The sequence below is a fragment of the Oryctolagus cuniculus genome, chromosome 7 (genome assembly GCF_964237555.1).
Source record: "Oryctolagus cuniculus chromosome 7, mOryCun1.1, whole genome shotgun sequence".
NCBI classification, from domain to species: domain Eukaryota; kingdom Metazoa; phylum Chordata; class Mammalia; order Lagomorpha; family Leporidae; genus Oryctolagus; species Oryctolagus cuniculus.
Genome location: NC_091438.1, coordinates 132824199 through 132842002, shown reverse-complemented (window position 1 = coordinate 132842002; position 17804 = coordinate 132824199). Strand labels below are relative to the sequence as shown.

General features: G+C 51.6%; 2 protein-coding genes across 3 annotated transcripts in view; one reads left to right on the top strand and one right to left on the bottom strand.

Annotated features, from left to right (window-relative positions):
• Positions 1-6932, top strand: part of CAP1 (cyclase associated actin cytoskeleton regulatory protein 1) — a 29542-nt gene extending 22610 nt beyond the window's left edge. For both annotated transcript variants that reach the window (XM_008265512.4, XM_002715191.5), the window contains exons 7-13: positions 345-450; positions 2729-2906; positions 4223-4407; positions 4555-4678; positions 4807-4889; positions 5214-5357; positions 5790-6932. In XM_008265512.4, the coding sequence (XP_008263734.2) occupies positions 345-450; positions 2729-2906; positions 4223-4407; positions 4555-4678; positions 4807-4889; positions 5214-5357; positions 5790-5873 (904 nt within the window). In that variant the 3' untranslated portion in view covers positions 5874-6932. The remainder of the gene's footprint in view (positions 1-344; positions 451-2728; positions 2907-4222; positions 4408-4554; positions 4679-4806; positions 4890-5213; positions 5358-5789) is intronic.
• Positions 6933-6994: 62 nt separating this feature from the next.
• The window catches only part of PPT1 (palmitoyl-protein thioesterase 1), a 28178-nt gene continuing 17368 nt past the window's right edge, over positions 6995-17804 (bottom strand). The window contains exons 6-9 of the mRNA XM_002715190.5: positions 13205-13295; positions 12386-12484; positions 9421-9492; positions 6995-8210 (exon numbers count right to left, since the gene is read on the bottom strand). Coding sequence (XP_002715236.1) covers positions 8088-8210; positions 9421-9492; positions 12386-12484; positions 13205-13295 — 385 coding nt within the window. The 3' untranslated portion in view covers positions 6995-8087. The remainder of the gene's footprint in view (positions 8211-9420; positions 9493-12385; positions 12485-13204; positions 13296-17804) is intronic.

The following is a 17804-nucleotide window of genomic DNA, read 5'->3' as shown; positions in this document are numbered from 1 at the left end:
CTGCTTTCATCCATTTTAAATGTACATTCTGCTTAAGGTCTAATTTGAAAAAAGAAAAATGGTCTTGTTCCTTAAAAATAGTTTGAGAAACACTGCTGTAAAAGAAGCAGCCCAGTGTCACTGTCCTAATGGAGTTTGGTCTAATTAGTATTAGTGTGGACTTTAAATAATAGGGAGGACTTTAAAAACAATGCCCAGTGATAGAAAAGCTGTTGTTGAGCAAAGCCTAAGAAAGGCCACCGCGGGGCGTACGGGGCGGGGGTGGGGGGGTGGGAGGTGGGTGGGTTCTGGAATCACTGTACAAAGTGCGCCATCTGCCTGTGACAAGTTCCTTATTCTCCCAGGGATAAGAAGCATGTGGACTGGGTGAAAGCTTACTTGAGTATATGGACAGAGCTGCAGGCTTACATTAAGGAGTTCCATACCACCGGACTGGCCTGGAGCAAAACGGTGAGACTTGCACCCTTCTTCCCTCTCTGTCCACAGTGGTGTCCACAGGCTTCTGAGATTTTACTACCACCACGGTCTGAGAATGATTGCTGGTTTGTTCAGTGAAGGGGAGAAAGAAGAAGAAAAACAGTAAAGACATCAAGTGTCAAGGAATATTCAGTTTTAATAAACATGAGTCCAGGACAGTTAGCAGTGTAGAAGGGAAGACGCACAAGAGTGTGTTACAAGTGCTATGCCAATCTTCACAGGGCTTAAAAATACAGATACAGGACCAGCGCTGTAGTGCAGCAGGCTAAAGCCCCAGCCTGCAGCTCTGGCATACCATATGGGTGCTGGTTCGAGTCCTGGCTGCTCCCCTTCCAATCCAGCTCCCTGCTGATGCACCTGGGAAAGCAGCAGAGGATGGCCCAAGTCCTAGGACCCCTGCACCCACCAGAAGCTCCTGGCTGCGGATAGGCCCAGTTCCAGCTGTTGAGGCCATCTGGGGAGTGAACCAGCAGCTCTGTCTCTACCTTTCTCCGTAATTGACTTTCAGATAAATAAAATAAATCTTTAAAAAAAGCAAAAATACAGATACTAACCCCTTAACACAAATGGCCAGACTAAGTGCTCTAATGAAGACACAATATACAGAGCCTGAGGAAGAGGAGAGTGATCCACGCCGAGCTGTGCTCTGTTGTTGTTAAGTTACACGTGATTCTTTCTTCCCTTTTTTTTCTTTTTATTTTTTGACAGGCAGAGTGGACAGTGAGAGAGAGAGACAGAGAGAAAGGTCTTCCTTTGCCGTTGGTTCACCCTCCAATGGCCGCTGCGGCCGGCGCGCTGCAGCCGGCGCACCACGCTGATCCAAAGGCAGGAGCCAGGTGCTTCTCCTGGTCTCCCATGGGGTGCAGGGCCCAAGCACTTGGGCCATCCTCCACTGCACTCCCTGGCCACAGCAGAGAGCTGGCCTGGAAGAGGAACAACCGGGACAGAATCCGGTGCCCCGACAGGGACTAGAACCCGGTGTGCCGGTGCTGCAGGCGGAGGATTAGCCTATTGAGCTGCGGCGCCGGCCTCTTTCTTCCCTTTTCAAAAATTTTAGTTTCTAATAGATTAAGTATAGTTCATAGACAAATTTTTATTTTTATTTTTTTAAGATTTATTTTATTTACTTGAAAGAGTTACATAGGGAGAGAAGGAGAGGCAGAGAGAGAGCGAGCGAGAGGTCTTCTATCTACTGATTGACTCCCCAACTGGCCGCAGCAGCTGGAGCTGTGCCGATCCGAAGCCAAGAGCCAGGAGCTTCTTGCCGGTCTCCCACATGGGTGTGAGGGCCCAAGCACGTGGGCCATCTTCTACTGCTTTCCCAAGCCACAGCAGAGAGCCGGGTCGGAAGTGGAGCAGCCAGGACTGTAGGTGGTGGCTTTACCCGCTACACCATAGTGCCGGCCCCCATAGATACAATTCTAAGAAGATAGTATTTTCTTCTGGCCTTCCCCTCCCTGTTGAGCTTGTGCTTTGAAGGAATGTGCTTTAACTGAGACTTGAAAGATGTGGAGGAGAGTGAAGTGGGAGAAAGGGAGAGAGTAGCAGAAGGTGCCATTGCAGAGGTCACAGAGATTGGTCACGTGTGTCTTCAAGAAGGGGAGATGGTTAGAGATACTTAGGAGAATAGTCTGAAATGGAAAGTAAGCTGAGAATAGGTGTTTGAACAAGGGAGTGATACTGATCAAAATTGTCCTTAGAGAATGTCAGTATATAGGTTGGGGATAAGGATTCATACTTAAACTATGGAAGTGGTTGTGGTGCTAGGCACTGGTAGAAGAGAATTTGTAGGAGGTATCACCAAAATAATAGAAAGATCTAGTGAAGTTGGAGGAGTTGAAAGGCTCAAAGATAAAATAGTTCAAGTGTGAATGCTAATGCCTTTCACTGAAATAGAAACAGGGGAGCAGGCAGGAGGTGGTGACATCTGTTTTGAACTTGTTGAATCTGAGGTACTGGTAACAGACTAAGGAAGATGTCTCATGGATTTTGTGAAATACGGGTTTACAGCTGCAATCAGGTGAGGCCAAAGGGGAAATAATGGAGGTTGAGAAATGGAGTGGAGAATTGGATCCCTGGGAAGGGATGAGAAGGAGTAAAGGCAGGTTGAGGGTGAGTAGGAAACATTAAGCACTGTCTTAAGGGCTGTGGAGGGGAACCCCAGGTCCGCTGGACACAGGTCGAGCCCTACTGCGGATGGTACAGAGTGGGAGAGAAAGGATGACTATGCTGCCTGCGTTTACTGTTCCAGGGGCCTGTGGCAAAAGAACTGAGTGGATTGCCGTCTGGACCCTCGGCTGGATCAGGTCCTCCTCCCCCGCCGCCTGGCCCTCCTCCCCCGCCAGTCCCTACCAGTTCAGTCTCCGATGACTCTGCCTCCCGCTCAGCACTGTTTGCGCAGATTAATCAGGGAGAGAGCATCACACATGGTAAGTGAGTACTTTGGCACGAACAGTTGGGACTGCTGTTTGGGACAGACTTCACCACCGACCAGACAGAACAGCTAGTGTAAACCAGAACCCTGGCTTGTCTCGGACAGAATTCATCTGGGTGTCGGGTTCTTTCCAGTTGCCCAGAGAGACAGCAAAGTTGGCTTAAGTGGAAATTGAAAATGGGTGAGTACAGTTCGGGGAATCCATCTGTCCCATGAGAAAGTGACTTACTATTACGTGGCATATTCAGAGTACCAAGCACAGAGCTGACAGCTGTCCTGATGGTCTCTGGCAAGTCATTGTGTCAGGGGTTCACTGACAGTCATGTGGAAAATTTGCCTAGGAATGACCTAAAGTTGTTACAGAGAAACTAAACACCACATGCACAGCCCCGTGCTGGGGTTCTGCCCATAAACATAGCGAAAGGAGTTTTAGACATTGTTGTTTATGGTAGCTACACACGGTGTGACAAACTAAATACCCAACAGTGAGGGAGACTGGTAGTTTGCCATGGTATGTCCTCTTAATGGCAGCTGTCTTTACTTTTTTCTACAATGACCCATGGAACTTTTAAGATAAAAAAAAAAAATCCAGTGTTTCAGCTACAGGCCCATGGAGCGGTACCGCTAAAGAGGCCATATGTGGTTATGTCATCAACGTGGATCTGGCCACGTTCGAAAGCAGGGTGTGTGTGAGGCTGCTGAAGGAGATGATGGGATCTTTTCCCTTGAATACAAGAAAGATGTTTTTAGAAGCTACAGGTTAACGTGAGAAAGTTTTTTATCAAGTGTAAATTGGTTGAATCAAATTTCTTAACATTGTATATGGCTAGAACTGAATAAAAAAAAATTGGAGATTTTCAAGTGCCAACACTGACTGGGACGAGGTTAGCTGTGCATGAGGTTTTCTGTTATTTTTCTTTCATTATTTTCTTTCCTATCACATCTTTTCCTCCGTTGCTTTAAAAACTTTATATATTTTGTTGAGTATATATCTGGTGGGCGACTTTCCAGATCTTTTTTTGTGCATTTAAATACCCATCCTACCCCTGCTCCTAATACATATTCCATGTTTTGTTTTTCAAATGGAACCATATAATTTAACCTTGCGGGAGGAAATTATTAAAGAACTGGTTCTGATAGAACATCTCAAAAGCACTGGTTTGGAGTACAGTTGGGAATCTGTTTTACATGAGAAAGTGACTTAATATTTGCTGTTATGGGTTGATTTAACTTACACGTCAGCAAGTTAGCTATTGCCTCAGCCCAGCCTGGGTATGAAGAACAGACACAAGGTAGCTGTTGCTCTTCCAGCCCTGAAACACGTGTCTGATGATATGAAGACTCACAAGAACCCTGCCCTGAAGGCTCAGAGTGGTCCAGTACGCAGTGGCCCCAAACCATTCTCTGCTCCTAAACCCCAAACCAGCCCATCCCCCAAACCAGCCACAAAGAAGGAGCCAGCTGTACTTGAACTGGAGGGCAAGAAATGGAGAGTGGTGAGTTAAAAATACCCAGGTCGGGGAAATAAGCGTAGAGACGAGGGGTTTAAATGCAGCTCAAAGGAGTGCAGAGTTTGGGATAGCCTGTTAACTTTATCTGGGGTGTGTTTGGTGATGAGAATCCTGGGGTATATGTTTAAACAGGAAAATCAAGAGAATGTTTCCAACCTGGTAATTGAGGACACAGAGCTGAAGCAGGTGGCTTACATATACAAGTGTGTCAACACAACATTGCAAATCAAGGGCAAGATTAACTCCATCACAGTAGGTGAGTCTTCGCTGCTGCTTTGGGCAGACTGTCCCGGAGCCGGAGAGGGCTAAAAGTGTTTACCACCCCTCTTCCTAAAGATTCTGAAACATATTTCCTTTATACTGTTGACCTGCTCTTTCTCCTAGATAACTGTAAGAAACTCGGGCTGGTATTCGATGACGTGGTGGGCATTGTGGAGATAATCAATAGTAGGGATGTCAAAGTTCAGGTAACTTGATATCTTGGCTCGCTCTTTCAGTCCCTGGGGAATTAACTGAGTGACACCGCAGACCCACAGATGTTGCTTTGGTGGGAATCTGATTCTACAAGTGTGTGTAAGCTGAGCGGCTTTGGATGTGGCAAAGGAGAGCTGGCTGTTCAAGTGAGCTCTCTGTAGCGCCCATCCCGGCCCAACCCTAGGATCCAGTATCTGTCGTGCACCTGACGCTTTTCATGTAGTCGTTGAGTCGTGGGAAGCAGTGAGTGCGTTCCCTGCAACTTCCCGCTGTCCTCCCCAGCTGCCGGGCCTCAGATCTCTTGGTTTTCTCTGCAGGTAATGGGTAAAGTGCCAACCATTTCCATTAACAAAACAGATGGCTGCCACACTTACCTGAGCAAGAATTCCCTGGACTGTGAGATAGTCAGTGCCAAGTCGTCTGAGATGAACATCCTCATTCCCACAGAAGGCGGGGACTTCGTAAGTGTCTTGGTCTTTAGAGAAGTATGGTATTAAAAACAGAAGGGATCGAAGGCTGCACTGAGTAGGAAGAGTCCAACAATGCCCAACAGAAGCACCCAGAAACAAAGTCATGTCCTGTAGTGGAGCCCCAGAGCGGGTGGGTTTTGCCTTCTTAATTTGTGCTCAGGATAGCTATGAAGAGTGGGACTGAGTCACAGTGCCCTGTTGAGTTGGGGCTGTAAAACCTGCGTATTTTCACTTACAGTCTGTACAAGATCACTGATCACAGAGCGGTGACCAGTGGAACACACCCTGGCTCCTCTCTCTCTCTCACTACCTCCCACCTGGCTCAGGTTTAAGTGGAGGCAAGCATTGGAGGAAAAGTGTGAGATTAGCCCCAGCTCATTCTCTAGCCCTGCCTTAACTCCAACGTCTCTTCTTTATTTGCAGAACGAGTTCCCAGTCCCGGAACAGTTCAAGACTGTATGGAACGGGCATAAGTTGGTCACCACAGTGACAGAGATCGCCGGTTAAGTGAAGTGCCACTGGGTTCTGCGCCCTCTCCCTCCACACACGGGATGACTCTGTTATCGAGACGGTTCTTTTCTAGGTTTCCTCTACCTTTCTGCTCTTAACGGCTTCTCTGCTCTGAGAGGCACAGCTACCTGCCTTCACTGAAATATACCTCAGGCTGAGATTTGGGGCGGGGTAGCAGGGCAGTTGATCTTCTGCAGGAAGGTGCAGCTTCCTTATATCAGTGCAGCCACACCGCCAATGCATTCTTCAGGAACGGCAGGCCAGGACTGGTGCATTTTAGCTCTCAGCTTTGGGGTTACTTGACCAATTACAGTCCTTTGAGAAGAATAAAACAGTCCCAGGATGAACAGATCAGAACGTTCACACTAGGCGATCTTTTCCTAACAGTGAGCAGATAGGTAGCAGAAGCTGTGTGATTCCAGGTGGTTGTTCTAACCAAACGATCTTTCACTGTTGACAAGTGAGGCAAGGGTTGCACTGGATCAAAGGCTGAGACTTAGCCATCTAGCATTCCAAGCAAAACAGTTTCCCCATAAGCATTCCTTTCCTTCTGCATTCCATCGTAAGTCTGCCTCAGCCATGGGACAGCAGGTTCTCTGGGATCAGCTGCTGCAGCAGTGCCCGTCACTGAGGGCAGTGGGCCCTTTCTTAGGGATCCCTGCCCAGCACCTTCCTACAGACATGACTTTTTTAAAAAATACCCTCACACCATCCCAAGGAATCTGGCATTCTTCCTCCCTGCTAGGTGCCTGTCGTCTTCATTGCCTCCTTTGCCCACCATCAGTGGCACTTGGCTCCCGTCCAGGCACTGCAGAGGACTAAAACCTCCCCTGCAGGCTGGTTTTGGGTCTGGATGGATGGAAGGATCTCGCACAGCATTGCTAATGTAAATTTCAGTTTTTCCCTCTAGAACAAACACTTACCAAAATATGCAACTTTTTTTGGTGGGAAGAGAGATTGTCCTGTGACTTCTACCCATTTCCTGAGGCCTGTGGAAATAAACCTTTATGTACTTAAAGTTATACAGAAAATAGAATAAAGTTAATACCAAACTTGCTTACCTGTGGTATCTGTTGTAGAGAGATGTAACAATATTGGGGAGAAAATGACACCAAGGATAAGAAACTACTCTTTATTTTAGACAACCTCATAAAATTATTTCCATACCCTCCCACTTCTTGCTGGTAATCTTCATCTCTCCGTTAAAGAATACGGTTGGGAGGTGGGGGGCGGGGGGGGGGGGGACAGGGATCCTACGGGATAATCTGCGGCACTACCGCTACCGCATCAGAGCGTAGCTAGTCAGGTCTGCGCACCGCAGCGGCTCGCGGGGAGTGAGAGGGGACGCGTGGGGGTGGTGCTGTCCAACAGGCCTTCTCGGAGGTGGAGGACGGGACTGCAGCGTTCCGCAAGCCTTCTGAGCACAGAGCCCTTTCTCACAGAAGCCATCAGAAACGGCCCGGTACGCTGGGCAGCATGACTTGGGGGGGGGGGGGGGGGAGGGGCGTCTGAGCTCCCTGTCGCTCGGCCCAGTCTCAGCGGACCTCCGGGCACGCGGACCACTAGTCCGCACGGACGCCAGAACTAGCTGCCTCGCTTTTCCCGTCCTTTTCTTTGTCCCCAACCCCCTCCCACCTAAAGTGATGCAAGACTACATTTCCTCTCTCAAGCCACAAATGGGTGTTGCTTCCTTGCTTTTGTGACACAGCCTGGGGAGACAGTGAGTGCTGCAGGGGCGAGAGGTGGGCGGGGCGTCCGTCAGGTCCCTGTGAGGCACCGCAGAGTGGTGCAGCAGCGTGAGCCAAGCACGAGTCTAGTCTACCAGCGAAACAGAACGCATGCGCGGTGCCTGAGTGCTCGGGCGGGGCGAACGTGCCTGGACGTTCCTGATGAAGGTGTCTGCCCTCGCACCTATCCCCTGCACCGGCCTGGCGCTGATCTGCAGCACACTGCCTTTCTAAGGCTGCGCCCGAGCACACCAAGCAGGCTGCAAAACAGGCCTCGGGCTTACTAATTCAGCTTGCATTCAACACGTGCGGCGATAGGAGGCGGCAAAGGAGAAGATTGGCATCTCAGCAGGGCATGCTAGATGACAGGAGAGAGGGCTAGTTGCAAGCTGGCTCTGAGCGCAGGCTTGGGCAGGGAGGGACCTCCCCCAGGCGGCCGGCAAGAGCTGGGGGCTCCCGAGCGCTGCTGCAAACTGCACGGGTTTCACTCAAGGAAGGGTAAGATGTGGGCGTAAAACCATTCTTGAGACAGTTGAAGATGGTCCCCTTCTGTGGCCAGAAACACCAGCTTTCCTGCTTTGTCCATTTCCTTCAGCCCCAGGCGGTCCTGCCGGGAGAGAACAGTCAGGTTTAATGAAAACTCTGAAGTCCAACAGTAAAGAAACAATGTTCGCCTGTCCCAGAGCAACCTGTGGCGGGAGACGAGCAGTTGCAACAAAGCTAGAGTGGCGTCTGCTGTTGCTGCCAGGGGCTGGGGGTTCACCATCAGGAAGTTCCTGGTGGTGGTTTCCTCACTCTTATCAGACCCTGACTTCCCTTTCTTTTGTCTCACCCAACCTGAGACAGCGAATCTAAGAGAAAAATGAAGAGACAAATGGTCTCTGAAAGTACTTGGACAAATTCTAGTACAGGTTGGGTATCCCTTATCCAAATGTCTGGGACCAGGGGCGTTCTGGGTTTCAGATGTAGCACTTGCTACCTCAGGAATGGAACCAAGCCTAAACACAGAATTCCGACACATGGCCTAAAGGTAATTTACACTTGACTGCAGCCAAAAGCCAAGAAGCAACAGAAATTGTATACACATGCTTTTTATTGTGCCTGTGTTTTGCCTACAGCTCACCACACAAAGTCAGGAGTGGAACAGCAGTGGAATACTCCACTGGGAACATCATCTTGGCACCAAAGAGTGTGGGATTTTGGAGCAATTTGGATTTCATACTATGAAAGGTCAGCTCGTGGAAGCTCACTGGCTCAGTTGTGACCTTGTGCACTTCCGGGAGAGTCCATCTCCTGTCTAAGTTCCTTGCGTGTAGAAGGCCCCAGAGCTGGAGGTGGCGGGACAGGCAACTTCCGCTCAGCAACAGGACTTGGGCTAAAGGAAACTGACAGCTCCAGTCCCACCCAGCCTCCTGCAGGAGCTCCGCTTTCCACACCTAATTTAAACTCGGGGCTAACAGGCTCTGAAGGTTTCACAGTGAGGCCCCGCTTTGTAGGTTTTCCTTAGGCACCGGGGCCTCTTGGATGTGCAGCAGACTGTTCCGAGAAGGAAGCTGTTCCAGACCTTTTCGTCAGAGGGGAGGACCTAGAGATGACGCGTCTCTTGTTTCTGCTCGAAAACCCCGAGGTACGGGTCCTCCTGGCTGTCGCAGGGCCCTGACAAGCCTCACCCACCTCAGACACCATCAGCTGCTTCCAGAGCACCTGGCGCTCCAGGGCCTGCAGGGCAGGGCTCCAGCACCTGAGCGCCCGCGTGCAGCTTCGGGAAGTGGGGGCTGAAAAAGCGCCAGCCTCCCAGCACCGAGCCCCGCGGTTACCTGTGTGTACAGGGCGGTTTCCTGCAAGGGAACGGTTTCCTTGGCTTGCCCGCTTCTGTAAAAGCCAAACCACTGCAGGAGAGGAAGGACACATCAGACACGTGGCACACACTGCCAAGCTAACCTGCTAATGGCGGGTAGCTGAGACTACCAACAAACTGTATCGTAAAGCCACAGCAGGAAGGAACAAATGGAAGCGGGGAGGCCTCGAGTCACTCCTTTTTAAAGGTTAGTCCTGAGGGCTGACCTAATCTTTGCAAACAGCTCTACCCCCTCCCCAGGATTTGTGCTGCCTACATGTACTAAGTACCTACCCTGGGAAGATTCCTGCGCTAAAATCTAAACATTCAAGGATGAATATAGGACCCTTTTTTTCCCAGGAGCTCCCAGTCCAGTGAGGCAGAGAAACAACTCAGGGTGTAGTGTGGGGCTCGGAACACTTTCTGCAAACATCAGATAGGAAATATTATTTTAGGCTTTGACGGCCAGATGATTGCAGCTACTTACTGCTGTCCTTGTAGCAAAAGCAGCCAGACAATATATAAAAAACAGGCCTGTTTCCAGGGCAAGTTTGTCTATGGACACTGAAATTTGAATTTCAAATCATTTTCACATGTGAAAAAATCTTTTTGACTTTTTCCAACCATTTAAAATTGGTTGAGCTTCACCCCCAACCATTTAGAAATGAAAAAACTCTTAGCTTGGGGTCAGCAGTGGCATAGCAGGTAAAGCCGCTGCCTGCAGCGCCAGCATCCCATATGGGCGCCAGCTCAAGTCCCAGCTGCCCCACTTCCCATCCAGCTCCCTGCTGTGGCCTGGGAAAGCAGTAGAAGATGGCCCAGGTGCTTGGGCCCCTGCACCCACATGGGAGACAAGGAAGAGGCTCCTGGCTCCTGGCTTTGGATCAGCACAGCTCTGGCCATTGCAGTCATTTGGGGAGTGAACTAGCAGATGGAAGACCTTTCTCTCTCTGGCTCTACCTCTCTCTGTAACTTTGTCTTTCAAATAAATAAAATAAATCTTAAAAAAAAAAAAAGGAATCCTGGGGGTGAGGACAGGCACTGTGGTGCAGCAGGTTAAGCTGCCACTTGGGACGCCTGCATCCCATCCTGTATCGAGTGCCTGGTTCAAGTCCTGGCTCCTCTGCATTTCTGACCCAGCTTCCTGCTAATACACCTGAAAGGCAGCAGATGATGGCCCAACTGCCACCCATGTGGGAAAAACGAGTGGAGTTCTTGGTTCCTGGCTTCAACCTAACCTAGCCCTGGCTGTTACAGGCTTTTGGGGAGTGAACTAGCAGATGGAAGATCTCTATCACAACTTTTTTTTTTTTTTTTTTTTTTTTTTAAGACAGGAGAAGTCTTCTATCCACTGATTCACTCCCCAAATGGCCACAACGGCAGAGCTGGGCTGATCTGAAGCCAGGATCCAGGTGCTTCTTCAGGGTCTCCCAAGAGGGTGCAGGGGCCCCAGGACTTGGGCCATCTTCACTGCTTTCCCAGGCCATAGCAGAGAGCTGGATTAGAAGTGGAGCAGCCGGGATTATTACTGGCGCCCACAGGGATGACGGTGCCACAGGCAGAGTATTAACCTGCTGCGCCACCGCGCGGCCCCTACCGCAGCCTTTCAATGAAGATAAAATGAAGGCAAAGAAATTACAAACAACTGTAAATGCCGCAGGCCGGATGTGGCCCAGGTGGGCTGGCACGATGTGAGTACTGTGATGGTGGCTGCTGAGTCCACACGCGGGAGCAAGAGGGGTGGCACCCTGGAGGAAGTGACATTTGAGTTTGGCCTTGACAAGCAGGAGCTTATCAGGTGGAGAAGCCAGGGAGGGACGTTCTAGAGGCGAGAAAACATGAGCAAAGGCACACAGGACAAAAGCTCCTGCCAAGTCGGCGTGGCCATACTGCAGTGCGGCTTGACGGAAGGGTGTGCAAGGTGGGGAGGGAAGGGAGAGGAGGCTGGAGAGGGGGGCTGAGGCAGTCTTGGCCTGCCGCACCTTGGAATTTTCCGACTTTGGCTAGCGATTCTGGATCTTTTGGGGCCAGGGATCTCTAAAAATCCGATTAAAGGGAGCGGGAGTTGTGGCGTAGCAGGTTAAGCTGCTGCCTGAGAGGCCGGCATCCCATCTAAGCACAGGTTCCAGTTTTAACTACTCCACTTCTGATCCAGCTCCCTGCTGATGCACCTGGGAAAGTAGCAGAGGATGGCCCAAGTGCTTGGGCCCATGCACCCACATGGGAGACCTGGAAAAGCTCCTGGCTCCTGGCTTCAGCCTGGCCCAGCACAGCCCCAGCTATTTGGGGAGTGAACCAGCGGATGGAAGATTTCTGTTTCTCTCTGTAACTGCCTTTCAAATAACTAAAAAATAAATCTTAAAAAAAAAAAGAAAGAAAAGAATCTGATTAAAATTATAGACCCTCAGCCAGCTCCGCAGCTCACTTGGCTAATCCTCCACCTGCAGCACTGGCACCCCGGGTTCTGGTCCCAGTTGGGGCGCCGGATTCTGTCCCGGTTGCTCCTCTTCCAGTCCAGCTCTCTGCTGTGGCCCGGGAAGGCAGTGAAGGATGGCCCAGGTGCTTGGGCCCTGCACCCCATGGGAGACCAGGAGGAAGCACCTGGCTCCTGGCTTCGGATCAGTGCAGTGCGCCGGCCGCAGCGCACTGGCCATAGCGGCCATTTGGAGGGTGAACCAACAGAAAAGGAAGACCTTTCTCTAGGTCTCTCTCTCTAACTCTGCCTGTCAAAAAAAAAAAAAAAAAATATATATATATATATATATTATAGACCCTCGCCCAGAGAATGCAATTACCTAATTATACATGCACCTTTAGGGAGCAGACAGCTCTGGGATGACAGCCCCTGCTGTCTGCAGAGGGACTCAAGAGACTTGTGCTGGCAGGCAGCTGTTATTTTAGTTCCTTTCCACCGCGGTCTCACAGCCCCCGGGCCCGTGTCTCACCTCAGAATCCACGGGGTCCACGACGGAGTCGTTGAGGAACTTCACCATCACAAACTTCTTCAGGGCCATCAGGTTTTTCTTGTAGGACTCGTTGACGCCCTGGAAGAAAGGCCGCAGCGGTCACGGCCGCCGCCAGCTCCCAGCAGGGGTGAGCGCCCTCGGGTGCTCTGGTGGTCCCGACCCTGGCCCACCGTGTTTCTTGCCCTGGCAATGGGCGGCTTTTCCCGCTTTCCGCTGCAGCCTCCCCCTGCCGTCCTCACTGGCTGACGCTGTCCCACAGTCCACAGGCACCAGCACACAGCCAGAGGAAGGCACGCAAAGCAAGCAGCTACACACCCTGGGCGGTTCTGCTCTCCTAGTCTGCGTCTGCTGTTTCCTGCCTTCCCCTTCACATTTTTGTCTGAAGAAACCACAAAAGCTTCCAGATGAGGCTAAAGTGAAGCCATGGCCTCCCCTCGCCCACCCACCCCCCATGCTCATGGCTGGGTCACACTCCCTCCCTCCACAGTCTCTCTTCTCCATCTCTCCTCTGAGAAAATCGGCTCCAGAAAGGGATCCCTGGGAAGGCTTCCCTCACGCAGGACAGCAGCTGTGAGTTCCTTGGCCCACCCACACCTGCTGACCCGGGCCGCTGCTGCACCACCAGCAAAGGGAGCGGACTTCAGGGAAGAAGGCCAGAGGACTTCCAGCCTCCCTATAAGGGACCTGATCTCAGAAGCACCACCTCCCAGCCACAGATGTTCCATTTCCCGGCGCCGCCCCGCAGCGCGGGTCCCACTGCCAACTCGTTTCTGCTGCTGTGCGGGCGCGGGTGCTCACCCGCTCCTGATTGATATCCGCCAAGAAGATGCTGTGGTTGCGGTACATGTCCTCCTTGATGGGGTCATGCCAATATTCTGCTTGCACCAGGCTGCAGAGAGAGAGAGAGAAAGGTGACCAGGCTGTGTGTCAGCAGGCCCAGGGCATGCCCCAGCGAGCAGGCCACCTCCCAAGAGGCTTTGCTCTCTCCTAGGGAAGAAGAGACTTGCACCTGTGGAGTAGCTCACCAGCACAGTATCTTGTGAAGACTTGGACCAGCTGATCAGCATGGCGCAGAAAGTCCAAGAGAGTTAGGAAAAGCCTGCTCAGTATTTGGTTCCCTGAGGCATGGAGCCTTCTCCCACCGTCATGGAGGCTTCTCCCACCACCGTGCACCTCCTGCGCCCTCCCACAAGCCCGCCTCCCTCCCTCTGCTTTGCTCCCTACTCATCCTGCAGCACTCAGCTACCCACCCCCCCCCCCGCCTCTGCCCCTCCATCCGGTCACTGTCCCTCCAGCCATCTTGCCATGCTCAGGCTGCGATGGAGGCCGAGCTGCTCAGAGCTGCTCACGCAGTGCCAAGTGGGGACACCAGATTTCAGAACCCTGGGACGTGATGCTGTTTGGAAGAACAAAGAGCAGCCCCGTGGCTGTCACAGCTCTCACTAGAACAGACCAGGGAAGGCATCTGTGTTCACATGAACTTGCTCTCCTGTCTCCTTCCTCTTCCCTTCCCCTTCAGGTCCATCCACAGCCATCGTTGAAACTGACGGGTCTACCCCAAGGCCTCCCGCAGAAAGCGGGGCGGAGCGCAGGGAGGGGCCCTGAAGCTCAGGTTGGCAGGGAAGAAACAAATCCCTGCACAGGAGCTTTCCCTGGCCAGCGTGCAGAAGCTGCCCAGAGGCAGTGGCCAGAGGAGCCCAACTCAGCGGAGCAGAACGACGCTAGGACCCAGTGGCACTGAGGCCCGGGCCGCAGTCGTCTGGTGACATCCTATAATCTGTTACTAGGAGTATCTATAGTCCTTTAAATGTGGAGTTTCACTGAGGTTTTAAAATGTGGTGCACTCTGGGGCTGGCGCTGTGGCTCATTTGGCTAATCCTCCACCTGCGGCACCGGCATCCCATATGGGTGCCGGGTTCTAGTCCCAGTTGCTCCTCTTCCAGGCCAGCTCTCTGCTGTGGCCCGGGAGTGCAGTGGAGGATGGCCCAAGTGCTTGGGCCCTGCACCCGCATGGGAGACCAGGAGGAAGCACCTGGCTCCTGGCTTCGGATTGGTGCAGCACTGGCCGTAGCCGCCATTTGGGGAGTGAACCAACGGAAGGAAGACCTCTCTCTCTGTCTCACACTGTCTATAAATCTACCTAATTAAAAAAAAAATTAAAATGTGGTGCACTTTGGAATTTGTTAAATGCTGCTCTCAGTCCTGGTCTGGCCCTGCCGTTTCAGCCTTGCCATCACGCACACGGCCGCGGCCTGGAAGCTGTCTGGCACCCAGCACATGCTGGGTCAGGGCCAGAGCTGGAGGTCAGCCCAGGCCTGAAGGAAGCTGGTGCTGGAGGAGGGCGGGGAACAGGCAGGGCAAAGCCTCCAATGAGCGCGGGAGGGTGGCAGGCGCGGAGATGCCGGGCACGGCTCGCACTCCCTCCTCCGGCCCAGCGGGACAGGCTCAGGATGGCTGGGGCGGAGGCGTGGAGGCAGCAGTCACAGGTTACCTTCCCACAGGAATAGGAAACGCGGTGAGAGGCCCACAGGCAGAAATGAGGGAGATTCTGTAAGCCCGGTGCCTGGGGGCCAGGGGCGGAGGGGGAGCAGGGGGTCGGGAGGCCGCCCGAGGAGAACCGCGGGTGTGCACGCCGAGCACCTCGGAGCCGAGCGCTGGGAGCCCAGGCTGGCGGGCGCCAAGGCCAGCTCCCGAGGCCACACCTGCCTGCTTGGCCCCTGCGGAACACTCACACAGCACCTCCTGTCTGCCGTGCCTCTGTCTACACACCTTACACCCTACACCCGGTGACCTGCTTCGCGAACGCCCGCCGCACCGCAAGGGAGAGGCTGTCGTCTGGGGCGGCCAGGACGCCTGGGGTGGGCGGGCAGCTGGCCCACCCTCCGCCAGCCACACTCCTCCCCACACCCCACGCTGTCTTCGCTATACTTTGGCGCCGACGTGGATGGTATCAGCTTTGGGTCAGACAAACCTGGGATCACAGCCACTTTAGTCCCCTGAGCCTGTCTTGTCAAAGTTTAACAAGATGGGCGTGCTGGGCCCACACAGGATACAAGCTCAATGGAAGACTGCAATATTGCATCTGTCATAATCTGTTGTGTTCCCCCTCTGCCTCTGTCTCTCCGTCTTTCTGTGTTACTCTGCCTTTCAAATAAAAAAATAAATCTGCAAAAAAAAAAAAAAAATGTAGGGGCCGATGTTATGAAATAGTAGGTAAAGCCATTATCTCTGATGCCCGCATCCCATATAGATGTCAGTTCGTATCCCGGCTGTTCCACTTCTGATCCAGTTCCCTACTAAAGGCGTGGGAAAAGCAGAAGATGATGGCCCAAGTATTTGGACCCCTGACACCCATGTGGGAGACCCAGATGAAGCTCCTAGTTCCTGGCTTCTGCCTGGCCCAGCCCTGGCCAATATAACCACCTGGAGTATGAACCAGTGCTTGAAAGATCTCTCTCTTTCCCTCTGTCTCTCCCTCTCCCTGTCACTCTTTCAAAAAATAATACATTTTTTAAAAATTAGGGTAGCCTCTGTGTGTGAGGTAGGTGGGTGGTGCAGTGGTTAAATCACCGCACGGGATGCGTGCATCCCCTACCACAATGCCCGGTTAAAGTCCTGGCTTCTCCACTTCCAGCTCCGTGCTAACATATAACCTGGGAAGCAACAGACAATGGCCCCAGCACTTGGGAACCTGCCATGCATGTGGGAGATCCAGACTGAGTTCTGGGCTCCTAGCTTCACCTGGCCCAGTGCTGGCTGTTGTTGGCATTTGGGGAATGAACCAGCAGATGGAAGATCTCTTTGTCTCTCTGCCTTTCAAGTAAAGTGAAAATAAACAAATTTTAAAAGTATACGTGTATGCGTGTAACACAAACCAGTGAGGAAAAGACAAAGCACCCCACAGGAAAATGGGCAGAGGCTATGAACAGAAATAGAAAATTCCAGAAAGGGAAACCCGAGTGGCCAATAAACAAGGCCATGCAGGTCAGGAAGAGGAACCACCGCACACGTATCTGACTGGCAAAGGTTTAAAAGGCACAGGATCAAAGGTTAATAACAATGGCAAAACAGGAACTCTCACACCCTGTTGGTGGGAATATAAACTGGTATAACCACTTTGGCAATACTGAGTAAAGTTTAAAATGCACATAAAAGGAGCCTGCAGAAGTTCATGGGAAATGGGTAATATGAAAACACGATGCATAGACTTCAAATTGTGTGCACCAAAGTAAACATCTTTTAATTCCATTTACACGTGAACTTCAGAGGTGCCCTGGTACTGATGACTGCTATATAGACACAGCCAGCACGCACGGAGCGTTTCTCAAGCACTGTTCTCAGTCCTCCGCAGCTGTAGCTCATTTCATCTCTACAACTCACAGGGTCTAATTACTGTCCTATTTTGCAGGTGAAAATGAGGCAGAGAGGTTAAGTAAATGACCTCATGAATAACTGATGGAGCCTACAATGTAAATTCTACTTGGACATAAATTCTTATCCACAGACCCTGTTCAAGGCAAACTGTTACACTGAGGAACCCGGCAGCACAATGTGGGACTCAATATACTGTGGTGTACTCACATCCCAGAAAGCCAGACAGCAGCTAAGATGGAGAACTGCATGTAGACATAACAGTATGTGTAGATCTCAAAAACATGATCTTGAGTGAAAAAAATGTCCTACAGAATGACGTGCACCACTAGACATCCACTATGTGAAAACTTAAATACACAACATAACACCATATGTATATTACTGACTTGTAACACATGACTCTAGTATTTTCTAAGGGACAGAAAGCACACTATCATCTCTTGATAACAGTTGCAGAGGGAGGGAGGGTAGGGAATGGGATCAAGAAGAGATACTCAGAAGAATTCAATGTGATCTGAAACATTCTGGTGCTTTACAAAACCCAGAGGCAAACAGGATAAAATGTTAGTCCCAGGCTCTGAGTTCACAGTGATTCATTACATTACTCTCTGGCTTTTCTGCATGGCTGAAGTCCATGCAGAGGGCTTGAGCAGGTGCCTCAATGGGTCCAGAGAAGGAAACGGCAAGTTCATCAGCTGAAAGCAAAGGCAGAGGGAAAGTGGGACGGCTGAGCAAGAGCACTCTGACATCTGCTGGGGGCAGAGAGGGGCGCAGGCCCTGCCAAGCCCCAGGACACGTGGGCTGCCCAGGGGACCTGGGGAGGGCAAGTCACTGGGAAAAATAAACGAGCTCTTTAACCCTCCCACTCCCCCTGAGCTGGCCCAAGAAGACAAGTGGCCAAGGCCAGGGCAATTTTATTCACTGTGGTACGGGGTGCAGGCGCAGCAGGGAGAGACCTGGAGGAAGAAGGTCAGGAAGGGCTGACAGTACCTGCAAAGGTGGACTGGTACACATGGTCCCAGCA